Source organism: Rhineura floridana, chromosome 11, assembly GCF_030035675.1.
Source record: "Rhineura floridana isolate rRhiFlo1 chromosome 11, rRhiFlo1.hap2, whole genome shotgun sequence".
In the NCBI taxonomy this organism is placed as follows: domain Eukaryota; kingdom Metazoa; phylum Chordata; class Lepidosauria; order Squamata; family Rhineuridae; genus Rhineura; species Rhineura floridana.
In genome coordinates, this window is record NC_084490.1 from 37,872,693 (window position 1) to 37,890,309 (window position 17,617).

General features: G+C 43.0%; 1 protein-coding gene across 1 annotated transcript in view; it reads right to left on the reverse strand.

The window, feature by feature from the left end:
* The window catches only part of LOC133366596 (uncharacterized), a 116,679-nt gene that overhangs the window by 86,589 nt on the left and 12,473 nt on the right, over positions 1-17,617 (reverse strand). The window contains 2 exon segments of the mRNA XM_061589860.1: positions 13,561-13,725; positions 16,104-16,250. Coding sequence (XP_061445844.1) covers positions 13,561-13,725; positions 16,104-16,250 — 312 coding nt within the window.

Sequence of the window (17,617 nt, forward strand, 5' to 3'; positions counted from 1 at the left end):
TCCAGTCTGTGGGCCATTGTTTTCTTTTCCATATTTGTTGACAAATTTTTGTCAATTTTGGACAGATTCAGTAGCTTGTAGCAACTCTGTTCCTGATGATTTGTTTCTTCCAAGTATTTTAAGAGCAGCTGTCACCTCACATTCTAAAATTTCAGGTTCTTCATCATATGGTTCCTCCATGAATGAATCTGTCATCCTTGCATCTCTTATATAAAGTTCTTAAATGTATTGCTTCCATCTTCCTTTTATTTCATCTTGGTTTCCCTTTAATTTCTCTAATCTGTTGGAGTAGGGCTCTTGTTCTACCTTTTTCGTTGTCCTCTACACATTAACTATTGTAATTGTCCCTATGTACTAGTCGCTGTATTGTTGCATTTAGGGTTCTGACCATGTTTCTGTCTTCTTTTGCTTTCGCTTTCTTTCTCTCTTTAACCATTTAAAGAGTTTCTTCAGCCATCCACTGAGGTCGTTCTCTCTTTTTAACGAGATGCATTCTCTGTCAACTAGGTTTAAAGCCTCAAATATGTTCCTGATTTGAAGTTTATATTCTTCTGGGATGTTATTTAAATTGTATTTTGGCATTATGAGTGCTTTGTTCTTCTTCTTTAGCTTTACCCTGATTTTCGATACGATCAGTTCATGATCTGTACTGCAGTCTGCTCCTGGTCTTGTTTTTACAGAAAGTATGGAACTTCACCATCTTCTGCTACCAATTATAGAATCAATTTGATTCCTATATTAACCATTTAGTGATGTCCACATGTACAGTCATCTTTTTGGTAGCTAAAAGAATGTGTTTGCAATAAACAAGTTATTAGCTTCACAGTATTCAATAAGTCTCTCTCATGCTTCATTTCTATCGCCTAAGGCACATTTTCCCACAATTCCTAGTTCTTCTCTGTTCCCTCCTTTTGCATTCCATTCCCCCATGATTATCATCATATCTTGTTTTGGTGTGTGATCAATTTCTTCCTGTACTTCTGCATAAAATCTTTCAAATTCCTCTTCTGCGTTTGTGGTTGGAGCATAGACTTGGATGATGGTTATGTTCATAGGTTTCCTGTTTAATCTCATTGATATCACTCGCTCAGACCTTGCGTTGTAGCTCCTAATTGCTTTTGCTACATCACTTCTCACTATTAAAGCAACCCCATTTCTTCTTAATTTCTCATTTCCTACATAAAATATTTTGCAGTTGCCTGACTGAAAGTGTTCCATTCCTGTCCATTTTAATTCAGTCATGCCAAGTATTGTAATGTTGATACATTCCATTTCTTGCTTGACAATTTCTAAACTTTCCTGGTTAATGCTTCCCACATTCCACGCTCCTATTGTGTACGTTGTATAGCTTCGGACTCTCCTTTCGCATCTCTGCACATCAGCCTCTGGGCTTCCTTTCAGCTTTGACCCAGTTGCGTCATTAGTCACAGCACTACTAGTACTTGTCCTTTTTTCTTCCCCAGTAGCTCGGTGAGTGCCTTCTGACCTGGGGGTCTCATCTTCCAGCACTATCTCGTGTGTTGCATTTTGGATACTCTGTTCATAGGGTTTTCGTGGTAAGAGGTATTCAGAGGTGGGTTACCATTGCCTTCCTCTCAGTTTGGATACATCTTACGCTAGTGCAGCCTTTCCCAACCAGTGTGCCTCCAGACGTTGTTGGACCACAATTCCCATCTTTCCTGACCATTGGCAATGCTGGCTGAGGCTGATGGAGTTGTGGTCCAAGAACATCTGGAGGCACACTGATTGGGAAAGGCTGGTCTAGTGTCTCACTTTGACCATTCCACCTTGGGTGCCCCTTCTAGGAGTCTAGCCTCTTGGTCTAGCCTCCTGACAGCATTGCTCTCAGCTTCTTTGACACTCTCAACCCCCTCACCATGTTAAGGTGTGCATCCTACAGGGGGACATATAGTAGTAGTAGTAGTAGTAGTAGTAGTAGTAGTAATAAATATAAGCTGAGTGGTGGAGGATTTGGGACAAAATAGTTAAAACTATGGAATTCACTCCTACTTTGACAGCTTTAAAGGTGGATTAAACAAATTCATAAAAGTTATCCAAGGCTCCTAGTTGGGAAAGCTATATGTTATGTCAATAGTTATTAGAAATATCTTAGATATAATGTAGAAAAGGATGTAGTGGGGGTAGGGTGGGAGTGGGAAGTGAATACCTGTTCTTTGTAACATTGCAAAAATGTACACAGAAAAGGATAAAGGAGGGAAAGAGTGACTCTGAGAATCCAACTCAGTAGCTGTACCTGAAAGATCAAAGACCCAAACTTCCACCTCCTAAAGACAGACACTTTCTCATTTTGAAGGCCTGACAAGATTTTGGGGGCTTCCAGTTGACAGAAGATCTCTCACAAAAAGGCATGGGAAACTATGAAAGCCCAGCTCAATATCTCTAGTCTTCCTAACAGTAGCTAGGTAACCAGTAGCCAATGATGTCATAATAGTCCCAGCCAATAGGGGGTGTTTTCAGTCTTTCCCAAGAAATGTTGTCTTCAGCCACTTTTAAAGTATTTTTAATGAAACTGAGAATAGATACAACAGAGTTTCTCATTTCCTCCTCCTTCAAGAGGAAGGGTGGGATAGAAATCAAATAATTAAATAAATATTGACATGTATCTGATGCCGCTCCATGACATCTAAAATTAGGAACAGTCCCTATTTTCTTGACTTATTTTCCACTCTGTCTTATCACGGTCCCTGATTTCACATCTACGGTTGGTCAATGACAGGCACTAAAGCTGGTGGGTCAAGGCCTTTTACCCAGTCGTGAATGGTGCCTAAGGGGACTGGTAGAGTTGAAAGCAAATAGACCAACAGGAGGTGGAGCCAGAGCCTCTGACAGGTGGTGTCAACTCATTCTAGTTTTGTCCACATCCTTTTCCCTGCTGACACTAAGGAGGAAGAAGCTGACAGCCAATGCCACCCCTTGAACTTGTTACAGTCAATTCTGAGGTTCATACCGCTGGATGAGATCCCAATACTCAAACAACGTGAGACTCAAGGTTTCAAGCCAAAGCTTTATTACGTTTGCAAACGGAGACCCACAAACAGCTCTTGCCAGCCCAGTGAGGTCTAAAGTTACAGCTCTCACAAGCATAGATATATTCTTCTATCACTAGGCAGATTGCACAAAGCACAAAGGAAAACAAAGGAGGGAGTCTTGGAAAGGTGGGAGTGGAGGGAGTCTTGGAAGCCTCGGCCTGGCATAGTTACGTACAGTACCACAAGATGATACAAAACATGCAAATCTCACTTGTTGTTCCAGTGTCGACCTTCATCCCTTAACCCTTGCATGTCAGACAACTTAACATTGGCTTTTACTAAAGATCTATTTCACATGGAACAAATCAATTCAAAATTTTCCATTCTAACAATCCTCCCTCAAAAGCATGTGGGGGTTGAAACTTAATCATTTCACTTAGGGCTTGTTTCAACTCCCTAAATGCTTTTTCCATTAATTTAATCCATTTCAAATCCTTTAGCCCCTCCTTTGTCAGGGACTCATGCAAAACAGCCGCTTTTACTCCAAACTCAGGGATCCATTGCCTGCAGAACCCCACTAGTCCCAAAAAGCTCTCAGTTCTTTTGGAGTTCTGGGGCTTGGCATACCACATATTGCTTCCCCATTTGCCATGTGTATATCTGCATGTGTATTTCTAACTGACACCAAAAACTAGGGCTCTTTCTAACGAACAATGGGATTCATTGTGGGTGGCAGTGTATACGCCAAGGAATAAGATAACATTTATGCAACAGCGTCTAACTCTGCCCTTTGTTTCCCTTTGCACAAAGCCTCTGGAACGCATCACCAGCCATACCATCAGGTGGGGGGGTGTGAGAGTTGGGGTGGGAGTTATAGCTCTTGGCCTTGCACCTCCTAGAGTCCACTTGAACTAATATGGGGTTAGCCAAGCTGTATCACTCCCCCCTCTTTGAAATGTAGACGTATACGTCCTTTCACAGTTCTGCCCCCGGGCTCCAATGCTGACCTCCAGTCGGTGTAACTGTGCCATATGAGATGGAAACATATTACAAGGGCTAATTAGACAAAGATCAGAATTTTCTGGTAAACCAAAACCACCACAATGGGGTGCATTATAAGGGTTAAAACCTTCTTTGGCATTCTCACCCCCAGCCAAAACAGAGAATTTCACTATCCATGTGCCTCTATCTGTGAGAGCTTATCTATAATTTGAGTGACTACATGACAATCATGTGTTATCTGATGTGTAACTTGCACTATTCCTAACCATTGTTATGACACAATGGGAAAATAAACAAATGGGTCATAATTATACACTGATGAACCCCACATCTGAAATAGCCAAATTCTGTAAACCTCCTGTTACGAAATCACTCAGAGGGATTGGAAAAGTACAAAAAACATCCTTAAAGGACAATGCATAAAACATTACATTCAATATTACAATGGAAATAAAACAAGTATCATGATGTTAAAACATGCTGTGGGATGGCTTGCACAAAGTTCATTCTCTAGAAACCAGCTGGTATGGTTTGCTGATGCTAGGCAGAAAAACTGGAATGATGAAAAGAATAATCATTCCCTTCTCCCCTTGCGTGACTGTAACCAAGTTTGCAAACTTGCACAACACGGGACATCTCGTGAGAAAAAATAGTGATGTCCATTTCAGGTTGATGGCCAAAGTAGACTTGCCAGTTTCCATAGCTGTGGAAGAATGAAGCAGGCCTCTATGCTGTTAGCACATGCTGGAGAATGGTACATCTGTTGCATAGCTATGTAAAGGCCCAGGGCGTTGGTACCAGCTTCATGTGAGGCTCCAGTCAAAAATGCCTGCAATAAAATCTCCTGTGACACACACACACAAAAGGAAACATCCTTTGGGGGGAAATGCTTGATCAAAAGTGGACAAAAACCAAAATATTGTGTTGCAACAGACAGACAAACACACAACAGGACTACACATTCTAAAAACCTTCGATTTTCCCTAGCCTCTGGTGCCTTTAGGAAGAAGAGGGGGTTAAAACAACTTTAAGGAACTTCCAAGGAGAGAGGAAGAAAAACAATTTGCAGCTGCATTCTTAAACTTCCAAAATATAAATCAGACAGTAGAAAACTTCTTAATTTCTTAACACTATACCAGAGTGACAAAAGGGGAGATCTAGGAGATTCTCCTCTATACCCATATAAAAACAAAACAAACATTGTTAACGCCTGGCTTGTGCTTCATCCTATAATCGGAAAGGAAAGTGGGATAAAGAGATTAGACTTCTGATCATATACAGATGCATAAAGAAAACCCTCAGTCCGTTCAGGTGTCTGCAGAAAATCTTGGGTCAATTGAGAACTGATTCCTATAATTAAATCATGATTTATATGCATGGAAACAACCGCAGTTACACAATGAACTGAAAGATATAACAGAATTATACCGGGCTTCAAGGGGCAGCGGCTCTTTTGGCTGTTTACACAGGCAACAAGCTGTGATAGTGAAAACTAAACCCAGTACTGAAATTATTCTCTTTTCTTTTCCCTGTCTGTGTCTTTTCTCAAACCTTCTATCTACATCCTGTACGCCTCAATCTTACAACTGCCCTCATAAACTGGGGTGCCTTCCACGTATCACCCTTCATTCAAATCTACCCGTTCCTTTTCTTTTAACTCCAAGCACTCTTTTCAAAGGCTTCCTCTGCCTGAGCCAACTTACTCCTTGACTCCTGACTTTTCTTGAGTTCTTCCTCTAACAAATCTGACAAATCCTGACATGCATTATAAAGTCCCGAAGCGGCTACAGCACTTTTCTTTGATTTGGAAGGCCTGCACTCTTTGTAATAGCTTAGAAATCTCCAACACCAAAAGCCAAATGCAAAGAATGAAGCAGTGCGCACACTGAACAACCAAACCTACTTTCAAAATAAGTTCAGGGATGAGCCACCTTCAAATGCCACATTCCCAAATCAAGTCACTCATGAGTAAAGCTGTTGTCACCAGCTTTTTCTCCCAGATTGACTCTCAAAAGGAAAAAACAGAGGGGGGTATCTAAAGGGACAGAAATCAGTTAGGAGTCTCTGCCAGCCAGAGCACTGAACATTCCCAGTGCAAATCCTGTTTCCACCTTTTCCAAGTACCTAGCCCCACCGGCTCAAAATACTTGCAAGGCTTCGTTCCCCAGAACTGTGCAGAAGGGGGGGAGAAACAAGTGTTATCAAGGGCTTTCAAAAGGGATGGGACCCAGCTTAGGGAACCCCCTAAGTAGCTTAATGAGTTAACCTTCTCTCCAGTCTCAACGTTGGCTAATTGCTGTGTCACAATCACAACCACTGTTTGCCAAAGCTTTGTTGCCAAGGACAGAAGGGGAGGGGGATAACAATGTGCCAGGGAATTTCTATACCTTAACCTCTGGATTTACCACAGCATTTAAAGGACATTTCCCCACTCACTTTAAAATAAGAGACAGCAAAACATAATAAGAAAGAAAAGGAAATTACACACATTCCAGACACATTCAAAACTTAACCCAAGAAATGCAGGTCCAAACCAAAATAAAACAAAACTTGATTTTATTGAGCATTACAGAATTACTTGGGTGCATGGAATATCCTAACTCATTCATAACTTTAAACTAAAGAAATCAAAGGACCCTATTACCATAAGAGGTGAAAGGTAAGAGAGACTACCTATCCTATGCCCGGAGTGGGCGGTTGAATACAGCTGAAGCCATGTGAAAGAGCTCTGATCCAAAACCAGGAAGGAATCTCTTGGTCTCAAGGTTTTGCACCGAGACCCAGAGTCTCCTCGGTTCTGCCCTGCAGTCCTTGATAAATTCCTTGAGAGCGTAGTACACATGTGTGGGAGCTCTGATGTTCCTCAGCCCCCTTCCTCTTTCTTCCTCTCCTCTACCTTCAAGCCTCAGTTTTAAAATACTTTTTCCTCTCTCCCCCTCCTGCCAAGGAGGGTATGAAAGTCTGGCAAAAATCTCTCATTCCTTTTCCTCTCTTTATCACTTGCTTAAGCAAACAGAGCAAATTGGACAGCACAGCCGATCCACACAGCAAGGAAAAAAACAACAACATGTTTTATGAAGTGACAATAAAGGGAGGAAAGTTCCTGTGAGGCGTCCTTCCCTGGCTCTCCCTGTCAGGTTCCTACCTGTGCGTGGTTACTGCCTGTCTCTAGGCACCACCAGGGACTCCACAAGATGAATAGTTTTTCTCCCTCGGCGTCAGCTTGCGACTCAGGTACGCCACTGGATGTCTGGTGCCTTCTCTCTCCTGTAGCAAGACGACTCCCAGCGCCAGGTCCGACACATCTGTAGCCACGATGAATGGTTTCTCATAGTCTGATGCTATTAATATGGGTCCTTGGCACAAGGCTTGCTTCAGTAGATCAAAAGCCTTCTGACATTCATCCGTCCATACCACACGCTCAGAACACTTCTTCTTGGTTAATTCATGCAAGGGGGTTGCTATTTCCCCAAAATTTCTCACAAACTTCCTATAAAATCCAGCCACACCCAGAAATGCCCTTACTTGTTTTTTGGTTAAGGGGATTGGCCATGCTTGTATTGCCTCCACCTTGCTCCATAAGGGGGTGATTTTCCCACTCCCCACCTTATGTCCTAAATAGATTACTTCCTTTAGTCCAAACTGGCATTTCTTCGCTTTTATTGTGAGGCCTGCTTTTCTTAAGGCCTCCAATACTGTTGTCAGGTGTTGGACATGCTCAGGCATTGCTAAAAATGGCCACGTCATCGATATAGGCCACTGCAAAATCTGACATGCCTCGCAACACAGTATTGATTAGCCTCTGAAATGAACTTGGTGAGTTCCTTAGTCCCATGGGTAAGGTCACAAACTCATATAACCCATCTGGTGTACTGAAGGCAGTTTTGGCTCTGGAGTGCTCATTTAGTTCCATTTGCCAAAATCCTTTACAGAGATCTAGTGTAGAGATAATGGTTGCTGCCCCCAATAACTCTAACATTGCATCTACCCTAGGCATAGGATACGCATCTGGGACAGTAATTTTATTGATTAGCTGATAATCAATGCAAAACCTTGTCGTTCCATCTTTTTTCGGAACCAGGACAATACTTGAGGCCCAGGGACTGATGGATTCCCTGATCACTCCTAATTCCAGCATCTCTTCCACCTCCTTTTTGATCTCATTCAAAACTTTCCCATTCACACGGTACAGAACAGATCTGATTGGGGCATGATCTCCAGTATCAATGGAATGTATAACTATACTGGTTCGGCCAGGTTTGTTGCTAAAGAGATTCCCATAGGTTTTCAAAACTCTCAGAATCTCCTCTTTTACTTCCTCCTTCACCACCTCTGACCATTCCACTTGATCTACCCCTCCTTTGTCTTTGCTTTCCTGTACCAAATCTGGAAGTTCAGGCCCACTTCCCTCAGGGAATAAGGTAACTTGCAACACCTTTGCATCCCTGGTATGGTAAGGCTTTAACATATTTACATGAACCACTTTGCTTTTGTTTAATTGGTCTGTGGTGATTACATATGTCACTGTGTCAAGCCTTTCTCTGATGGTATATGGTCCTTCCCAGTTAGCCTGTAATTTGTCATGTTTCCTGGGTATGAACGCCATAACCATATCTCCCACATCATACACACGTTCTCTGGCTGTTCTGTCATACCAGTAACTTTGCTTCTGCTGAGCTTGACTCAAATTCTCTTTCACTACTTCCATCCTTTGTTTCGCTGGTTCACATTCACCTTTTCTTTCAGCAGGCATCCACAGTCTATATAAAATCCCATTCTCACACACAACTTGATTCCTCAGTTTGTCAGTGAAAGGAATCTGTTGGGTCAGCGCTTGTTCCTTTATCTGCTTCAAACTTATATCTTTATGCAGCTCTTCCCTGAATTGATCTGCTTCTTCCCCAGAGACCACTTGATACAGTTTGTCTTCTTCAGCAGGCCTGCTAGTGGTTGCTATGGTGACCTGAGGCTGGTTAACAGATTCCACCCTGATTGTTTCAGCCCCCCTTAATATGGCTTCTTTTTCTCTGCCAATTTGCTGTCTGGTCACTACATAGATCTTTCCTTGGGCGCCCATTACATCCCTTCCCAGTATTACTGGTTCTTGTTGCTGGGCATTAATGCCTACTTTATATCGGCCCTCTCGGCCTCTCCAAGTCATTTCCACCAGGGCCACAGGCAAACTTTCTGGTTGACCCCTCACTCCTTGGATAGTCACAGTTTCCTGAGGTAATATTACCTCAGATTTTATTAAATCTGGCCTCAGTAATGTCTGAGCGGGACCAGTATCAAGCAATGCCCAATAATTTGTCCCTTGTACACTCACTTCCTCTCTCAGACTTGAATCAAGGTCTGTTACTTCTGTCCAGTTTATCTGGCAGAACTGAACCTTTTTCGCTGTTTCTAAAGCCTTGGGCTCTGTTTTCACTGTCCTTGTCTGAGCAGGATTACTAATGGGGTTGGCAACCTCACATTGAAAACGTAGGTGCCCCGGTCTACCACATTTGTAGCATAATTTCTCCTCACTTTTAGGGTACACAGATCCACTCTGGGGTGTCCTGTGCCCTTCAGATTTTAATGGAGGACTCACTCACTGTGGTACCACATCCCTTCTGCCAGCACTATATGGTCTGGGTTTAAACTCTCTTGATGTTTTCCCCACCCAGCCAGTTCTATTGGAGGCAAAGTGATCCGCCAACTCTGCGGCCTCCTGCACAGATGTAGGGGAACGGTCTTTGACCAGGAGCCTTATTTCTGGTGGTAACTGATGGTATAATTGATCCAGTATCATGAGGCTTTTCACCTCTTCCACTGACTGAGCTTTGGCACTACTCATCCTCTTTCCAAATATATCCATCAACTTTGCTCCCAGTTCCACAAAAGACCTCCCTGTCTGTATCTGGCAATTTCTGAAAAGCTTTCTAAAATAATCAGGCCCCAGTCTGAATCTTTTAAACACTGCTTCCTTGAATTCAGCATAGGTGACGGGCCTGTCTGAGGGGAAATATTGGTATACCTCAGCCAATTCCCCTTTAATCAGGTTTGATAAATACTGCATGTATTTATCTTCAGGTAGCCCCCACAACTGAGCTGCTTTTTCAAAGGTGCTGAGGTAAATTTGAGGATCTTGACCAGGCTCATAGACAGCAAAGTCCTTTGGAGTAATTTTTATTTTTGCTCCATCTCTGTCTTTCCTTGTCTCCTCAGAGTGAAATTTCTCTCTATCAAATTTTAACTTTTCTACTTGTAATTCAGCATCCAATGCTCGTTGCTTCTCCCTCTCCTCAAACTCCAATCTCATTCTCTCAATTTCCAACTCCCTCTGTTTTTCCTTCTCTGCACCTTCCATCCTCAATCTCTCAGCTTCCATCTTCAATCTCTCAGCTTCCATCTTCAATCTCTCAGCTTCCAACTCCCTCTGCTTGTCTTTTTCCTCAGCCTCCCATCTTAACTTCTCTCTCAAGTACTCTATATAAGCGGGATTGCTTAAATATCCTTCTGGGGTCTCTTCCCTGACAGGTTGTTTTTGCTGGGCAGTAGCAAATCCTATAAGTGCTACCCTCAATTCATCTACCCCTTTACCCTCGTGAGGTAAATTGAATGTTATGCACTTCTCCACCAGCTCCTCTCTTTTCATTTTTATGTATTCAGCCATGGTGTTTGAGTTCACTCACTCTTTGCCACACACTCTTTGCCAGTCACTCTCACAAGAAATCTTGTTTTGTTATTTCTGTTTGCCACACCACTGTTAGGGATTCTCTGGTATTCATATCTGGATTCTCTGTTGTTCGTATCCCACCGCTACTGACACCACATGTGATGCGTCCTTCCCTGGCTCTCCCTGTCAGGTTCCTACCTGCGCGTGGTTACTGCCTGTCTCTAGGCACCACCAGGGACTCCACCAGTCCGTACCGCACTGTCTTCTGGTTTACCTATCCGCTCTAGCACAGATCTCAACAGATCCCCCTGCTAGGCAACCACCAGTAACGTCCCAATACTAGTATTCCCAGAGACTCTGAATACTGGTATTGTTATTCTCTTCACCGCTGCCACCATTTGTTACAGTTCCCCTTCAGCCTTGGTCATTACCTTACCCTCCCTTCTGGTCTGTGAAACCCCAGCCAAGGATCAGGCCTTTGGTAAACCAAATTAAGTATTTATTAAAGATAACAAAGCTAACAAGATTAACAAGATTTCTTCTTAAGGCACATAAGCATATGGTTTTACTCAATACTAATCCGAACTCCACCTCCCTCCTGGTAAACAACTCTCTAAACCCCACCAAGCAACCCACTCAGTTCTCTTCTCCCCCCCAGATTCCACTCTCACTCTTCCTTTTATACATTCAGCCACTTTAAACACTCAGCCAATCATCTCGCATTCTACTGCCCATTTACTCCCCCTCCTCTTTCACTCCACTTACCATGCATCTTCTAAAACAACAACACTTACCATATATACATTAATATAGGAACATCACAGTTCCCTTATCACATCTCCACAGAAAACCTTCACACAGACACTCAATTCACACCTTCACACAGACACTCATTCATACACATCTATTTAGACAAAATCATTCCCAATACCACTCTTATTTTCCTTTGTATATTCCGTAGCCTTCTCTTGCTCTGTTTACAAAGGTCCTTCATTATTTCCTCACTAGTCTGCTTAGAAACAGCTTGAATAACAGTTAAATCAAACGTTCCTCCCTCTGGCCAGCCTACTCCCCAACTTGGCCACACCTTCTGGCAACACATTTTCATTCCCTTGTTGAACACTATCCCCTCCCCCTATCTCCCCAAAAACTGGTTTTTATGTTTTAACACTAAACTAAGGGGTGTCCCTCCTTTTCGTTTGGATGCCCCTACTCCCATTCTTGGGGGTTTCACCTGGTTGCTTCACAACCCTGACTCAACTGGCACACACCACACGCACGCACCGGGTCAGTTGGGGATTCCACGTCCCACAGGATCCCTGGGCTTTTCAGTAGGCTCTCATCCTCCCACCTTCTCTTAGATTCCCGCAACACTTACCGGGTTTCGTCGGGAAGGGGAATCCGCGTCCGGATGGGCGTTGGTTTGCTTGAGTCTCTAAAAGGGAGTCCTCAATTGATACCATCATGCTACTTGCTCTCCGTCTGCCCGGCCCCAGGGCAGGCCAAAACGGCCTGGAGCGCTCTATCCCTGGCTCTCCGGCGCGGCCCAAGTAGCCGACGGGTCACCAGAGGAACCTCCTGGTTGGCGGCGCCAAGTTGTTACACTCAATTCTGAGGTTCATACCACTGGATGAGATCCCAATACTCAAACAACGTGAGACTCAAGATTTCAAGCCAAAGCTTTATTACGTTTGCAAACGGAGACCCACAGACAGCTCTTGCCAGTCCAGTGAGATCTAAAGTTACAGCTCTCACAAGCATAGATATATTCTTCTATCACTAGGCAGATTGCACAAAGCACAAAGGAAAACAAAGGAGGGAGTCTTGGAAAGGTGGGAGTGGAGGGAGTCTTGGAAGCCTCGGCCTGGCATAGTTACGTACAGTACCACAAGATGATACAAAACATGCAAGTCTCACTTGTTGTTCCAGTGTCGACCTTCATCCCTTAACCCTTGTATGTCAGACAACTTAACATTGGCTTTTACTAAAGATCTATTTCACATGGAACAAATCAATTCAAAATTTTCCATTCTAACAAACTGGTTGTAAGTAAGAATGCAGGCTGGTAGGGGGCAAGCTGAGGGCAGACCAAAGTTGGTGGGGCAGTGTCCCATTTGCCAGAATGGACCAGACTCCACTGCTCACAGTTCATTCACTGTTCACAGGTCATTTGACTTAGAAAGATAGACAGACAGACAGACACCTTTTTACTCAAAATCTGGAATTTTTGAGATCAGATGCATTTTCCTTTCAAGCCAGCTTCACAGTGGCTTCAAATCTGATTGGCCGATCAACCCATTGTGACTCCAAATGAGTCTAATAGAAACACTTTGCTGTGAGATATCCTGAAAGCTCTGACATCAGCAGTGAAGGTCAGTGTATTCCAGTCAACAAATAAAGACGTGTAGAGCTGGATGCAGATTTGTTTCAAACCACACCCAGACAAAATGGTCTCATTGCTTTTCAAGGAACTAGTATGTATGTAGCCATAATGTAATCTGCTGGGGCACTTTTCCTTTTCTGCACTCCATAGACTTCCATCCTCATTTATGTATACACTAGTTAACCAGGAGCATCCAGTGGGGAGGGGTACTGCCTGCCATGGACCTGGCCTCCTGGCAGAGGCATGCCACACAGGAGGACAGTGAGAGGACAGGGTGGCGGCAAAGCCCAGGCAGTTCAGGTGCAACAGCATATTCCCATCATCAGTGCACTTGAACTGTCCCAACTTCACCACTGTCCTACCACACCCCCTCAACATCCTGGTACGTGGCAGGAAGCCACTTCCCCCCCCCCACACACCATCTGCTCCTATTTTTCATATAACAGAACCCTCTAAAATCACATTTGCCTAGAAATAGTCCTCATTTGACAAACCTGCTGCTTGCTAATGTCTCAGTCCCAGCTTACTTGTGTCAGCGCAGTAGCTCCACTCTTTATCCTTGTCGTAGTCTGCTGTCGTGGCGCACCAAAATGCTCCATTCTCTGAGTTCTCATTAGTGCAGGTGTAAAATGTTCGGCCTCCGTAGATGAAGGGGAAGACACATGGCTTGCCTTTGGAGTTCCCTTCATACTCTGTGGATATGGGTTAAACCAATTATCAAAAACAAAAGAGAGATTAAAAGTCCTGGATTCAAGAGCTGAGCAGGGCAGGTAGCAGCACTCAGCATCTTTGGACAACTGGCAGAGCTCTGCCGGCCTGGTACAGCCCACTGACATTGATGCTTGCCTTGGGTCAGGCCCTCCCACCAATCTGACTCTTCAAGATTAGATTTACCAAGCAGCAGAAGCGGGCAATTCGGAATCCACCATTTTTATACCCCCATGACACTGAGAAGTGACATTAAACAGCAGCGCATTTGGGAAATGTCCAAATGACTGCTGGCTTTGAGGCACTGCTGCTTAGCACTGCTGGTGAACCCACTAGGTGGGGAAGTACCAGTACCAGAGGTGGTCTGGTAGGGCATTTGTGGGAAGATGGTCAGAAGAAGTCAAAGCCACAAAGGAAACAGGATAGCTTCATCTAACAAGTGTGGCATCCTTGGCTTGAGTACAGAAATGAGTAATTGATATCCATTGGAGGTAGTGGGTTAATATTGGCAAAAATGAGAGGAAAAATCAAGGGATCTGGTAGGGAAAGGGAAAGCAAATGTTAAAACCTAAGAGACATGGAGTGTATTTTCCCACTGTTACCTGCTGTATCTTCCATCATGTTTTTTTAAACTTTCATTCAAACACTCAGAAAGACCCTTATATAAACGTTTGATTGGAAACTACATAGGAAGCTGCCTTCTATGTAGTTCTATGTGTTGTCCTTCTAGCCCACGGTTGAGGAATCTCAGGTGTGGGGACCAAATGTGGCCCTCCAGACATCCCTAACTGGCCCTTAGGACTTGCTCCAGGCTATACCCCCTCCCCAGCCACACCCCTTACTGGCCCTGCTTCACACATTCCTTGAGTATTTTTGCCTGGTTGGAATGTGTCCTTGAAGTGTGTGTGTGTGTGTGTGTGTCTGTGTCGGTGTGTAGAAACAAGCCCTCTGTACAAATTTACATTCATTGCTTTGCCCGCTTTTGCCTCTGGCCCCGCTCACCGCTAGCATTTGGCCCCCAAAAAGTTGCCAAGAAGGAAATGCGGTCCTTGCACTGAAAAAGGTTTGTCATACCTGACCTAGTCCTGTATTGTTAAATCTGACTGGCAGAAGAACGTCTTTCACATTACCTGCTCCTTCTCTTTTAATTTAAATGACCCAGGATTGAACCCGATACCTTCTATGTGCATAGCTTGTGCTCTGCCTTTGAGCTCTGCTCCTTCCCCTACAAATTGCAACTGGATTAACTGCATTAACAGCTTAAACTGGTTTAACAGACTTTTGTTCTTCTCAGGGGATCCTGGAAATTCTTGTGCACCGAGTTGTGGGAGGGCAGGTAATACTGAAAGGAAATTCTTAACCAAACCACATGTGACAGAAGAGTTAGTGGGAAAATAATGGAGAACAGGGGAGAGAAATGGAATGGAATGATGGGCAGAGTGAATGACAGGTTGAGTGTGTCCATTGGGACATTTTGGAGTGGGAAGAGAGTGGCCATGAGGTATAGAGAGAGAATGGGGGGGAAATGAAATGAAGTGTATGTTTGAAAGAGTTGCAATAGCTGTTGTGAAAGTTAAAATATAATGTTCTGAATGTAATACTCCTTATTTAAAAATATGTTTGTTTTAACTATTTGTGTGGCTTCCAAGGCAAATACATCTCACCTTACATGTTCGGTGTGGATGAACTCAAGTAATAACATAAAGGGAGAGTCCCAGTGCACTCTTTAAATCACCATTGGTGGTAGTTGTTATTTTAAGAAACATCTGGGACTCAGTGGAGTAGCTGAAGGACTGACCTTAGTGACCACCCAGGTACAGACCTCATGAGGGAATGTCACACAATAATTCCCAGCATTCACTGGCAAGTATATGCCAATTCAAGTGACTTAGATATACAGGCATGCTATACAACACATATGTTTGGTGTGTAGATTAATATCTGCTAAATTAACTTAGTTCTAAAGGTTGCCATTTTAATGATCACATTCATTCATTCCATTTATATCTCAGCTTTCCTTCCAGGAGCTCAAGGTCATGTACACAGATCACCCCTTCCTCATTTTATCCTCACAACAGGAAACATGGTTAGGATGGTGAACTGCATTGCAAAATTCAAATAAGTGTGAATTTTGAAGGATGGTTATGTTTCTGTTCCCATGTTGTTTCAAAAAGTAGGAATTTGATAGATTCAGCTTGAAATGTGAACTGAATTGAATTTCTCGCCCATCTCTAGTCCTAAACCAGATTAGGTTTTAAAGGCAATAATATTTAAGTAATAAGATCCACATAATTGGCATAGGAGGCTTATAGGCCTCAGAATGAGTTTTCACAGAGAATGTTACCACCACCAGCTCTCCTACCTTGAAAGGAACATGCCTTCCATTTACCATCCCTGTCATAATTAGCAGTCGTGGCGCACCACAGGGTGTTATCAGCAGCTCCTTCATTAGTACATGCAGAGTATGATTTCCCATTTGAAATGAAGGGGAAGGTGCAGGGGACAGATTCTGTAGAGGAAACAAAATGTAGGGTTAGAAGGAATTAACAGAAGCAATATTAAGAGGGATTGGTATGTAATATGAGTGATCACTCAGAAACCATGTACAACTTTCTTCTGCAATTGTGAGATTCATGCTCCTGAAAGGCACCTTAAAAGGCTGGTAAATAACATCCCTGAAAAATATAAAGATCAAATAAGGAACAGATCTGAGGCTTTAAACTTAGCTGACCGAGAACCAGAAGAACTATGGAGTGAAGTCAGAGACATTATCAGGGAAGAATGCAAAAAGACAATACCTCCAGTTAAAAAGAGAGAAAGACCTCAATGGATGGCTGAATAAACTCTTAAAATGGTTAAAGACAGAAGGAAAGCAAAAGCAAAAGGAGACAGAAACACAGTCAAAACCCTAAATGCAATAATACAGCGACTAGTATGTAGGGACAAAGAGAACTATTACAATAGTTATTGTAAAGAAATAAAAGAGGACCACAAAAAAGGTAGAACAAGACCCCTATTCCAAAAGATTAGAGAAATTAAGGGGAAATTTAAACCAAGAGTAGGGATATTGAATAATCCACAGGGGAACACACTGACTGACCGAGGTAAAACAAAAGGAAGAAGGAAACAATATACTTAAGAATTATATATAAGAGATGCAAGAATGACAGGTTCTTTCACGGACAAATCATATGATGAAGAACCAGAAATTTTAGAATGTGAGGTGAAAGCTGCTCTTACAATACTTGGAAGAAACAAATCACCAGGAACAGATAGCATACCAATAGAGTTGGTACAAGTTACTGAGACTGCCCAAATTTTGAGAAAAATTTGTTAACAAATATGGAAAAGAACACAATGGCCCACAGACTGGAAGCATTCAATATACATCCCAATTCCTAAGAAAGGGGATCCCAGGGAATACAGTAATTATCAAACTGTTGCCTTAATATCCCATGAAAGTAAACTAATGCTCAAGATTCTACAACAAAGGCTCTTACCATATATGGAGCGAGAAATGCCAGATGTCCAAGCTGGATTTAGAAAGGGAAGACGTACTACAGATCATATTGCAAACATACGTTGGATAATGGAACGGACCAAGGAATTTCAGAAGAAAATCACCCTGTGCTTTATAGATCACAGCAAAACCTTTGATTGTGTAGAAAAACTATGGAATGCTTTGAAAGAAATATGGGTGCCACAGCATCTGATTGTCCTGATGCACAATCTATACTCTGGGCAAGAGGCTACTGTAAAGACAGAATATAGAGAAACGGATTGGTTCCCAGTCGGAAAGGGTGTGAGACAGGGGTGTATTTTATCACCCTATTTGTTTAATCTGTACGCAGAACATATCATACAGAAAGCGGGATT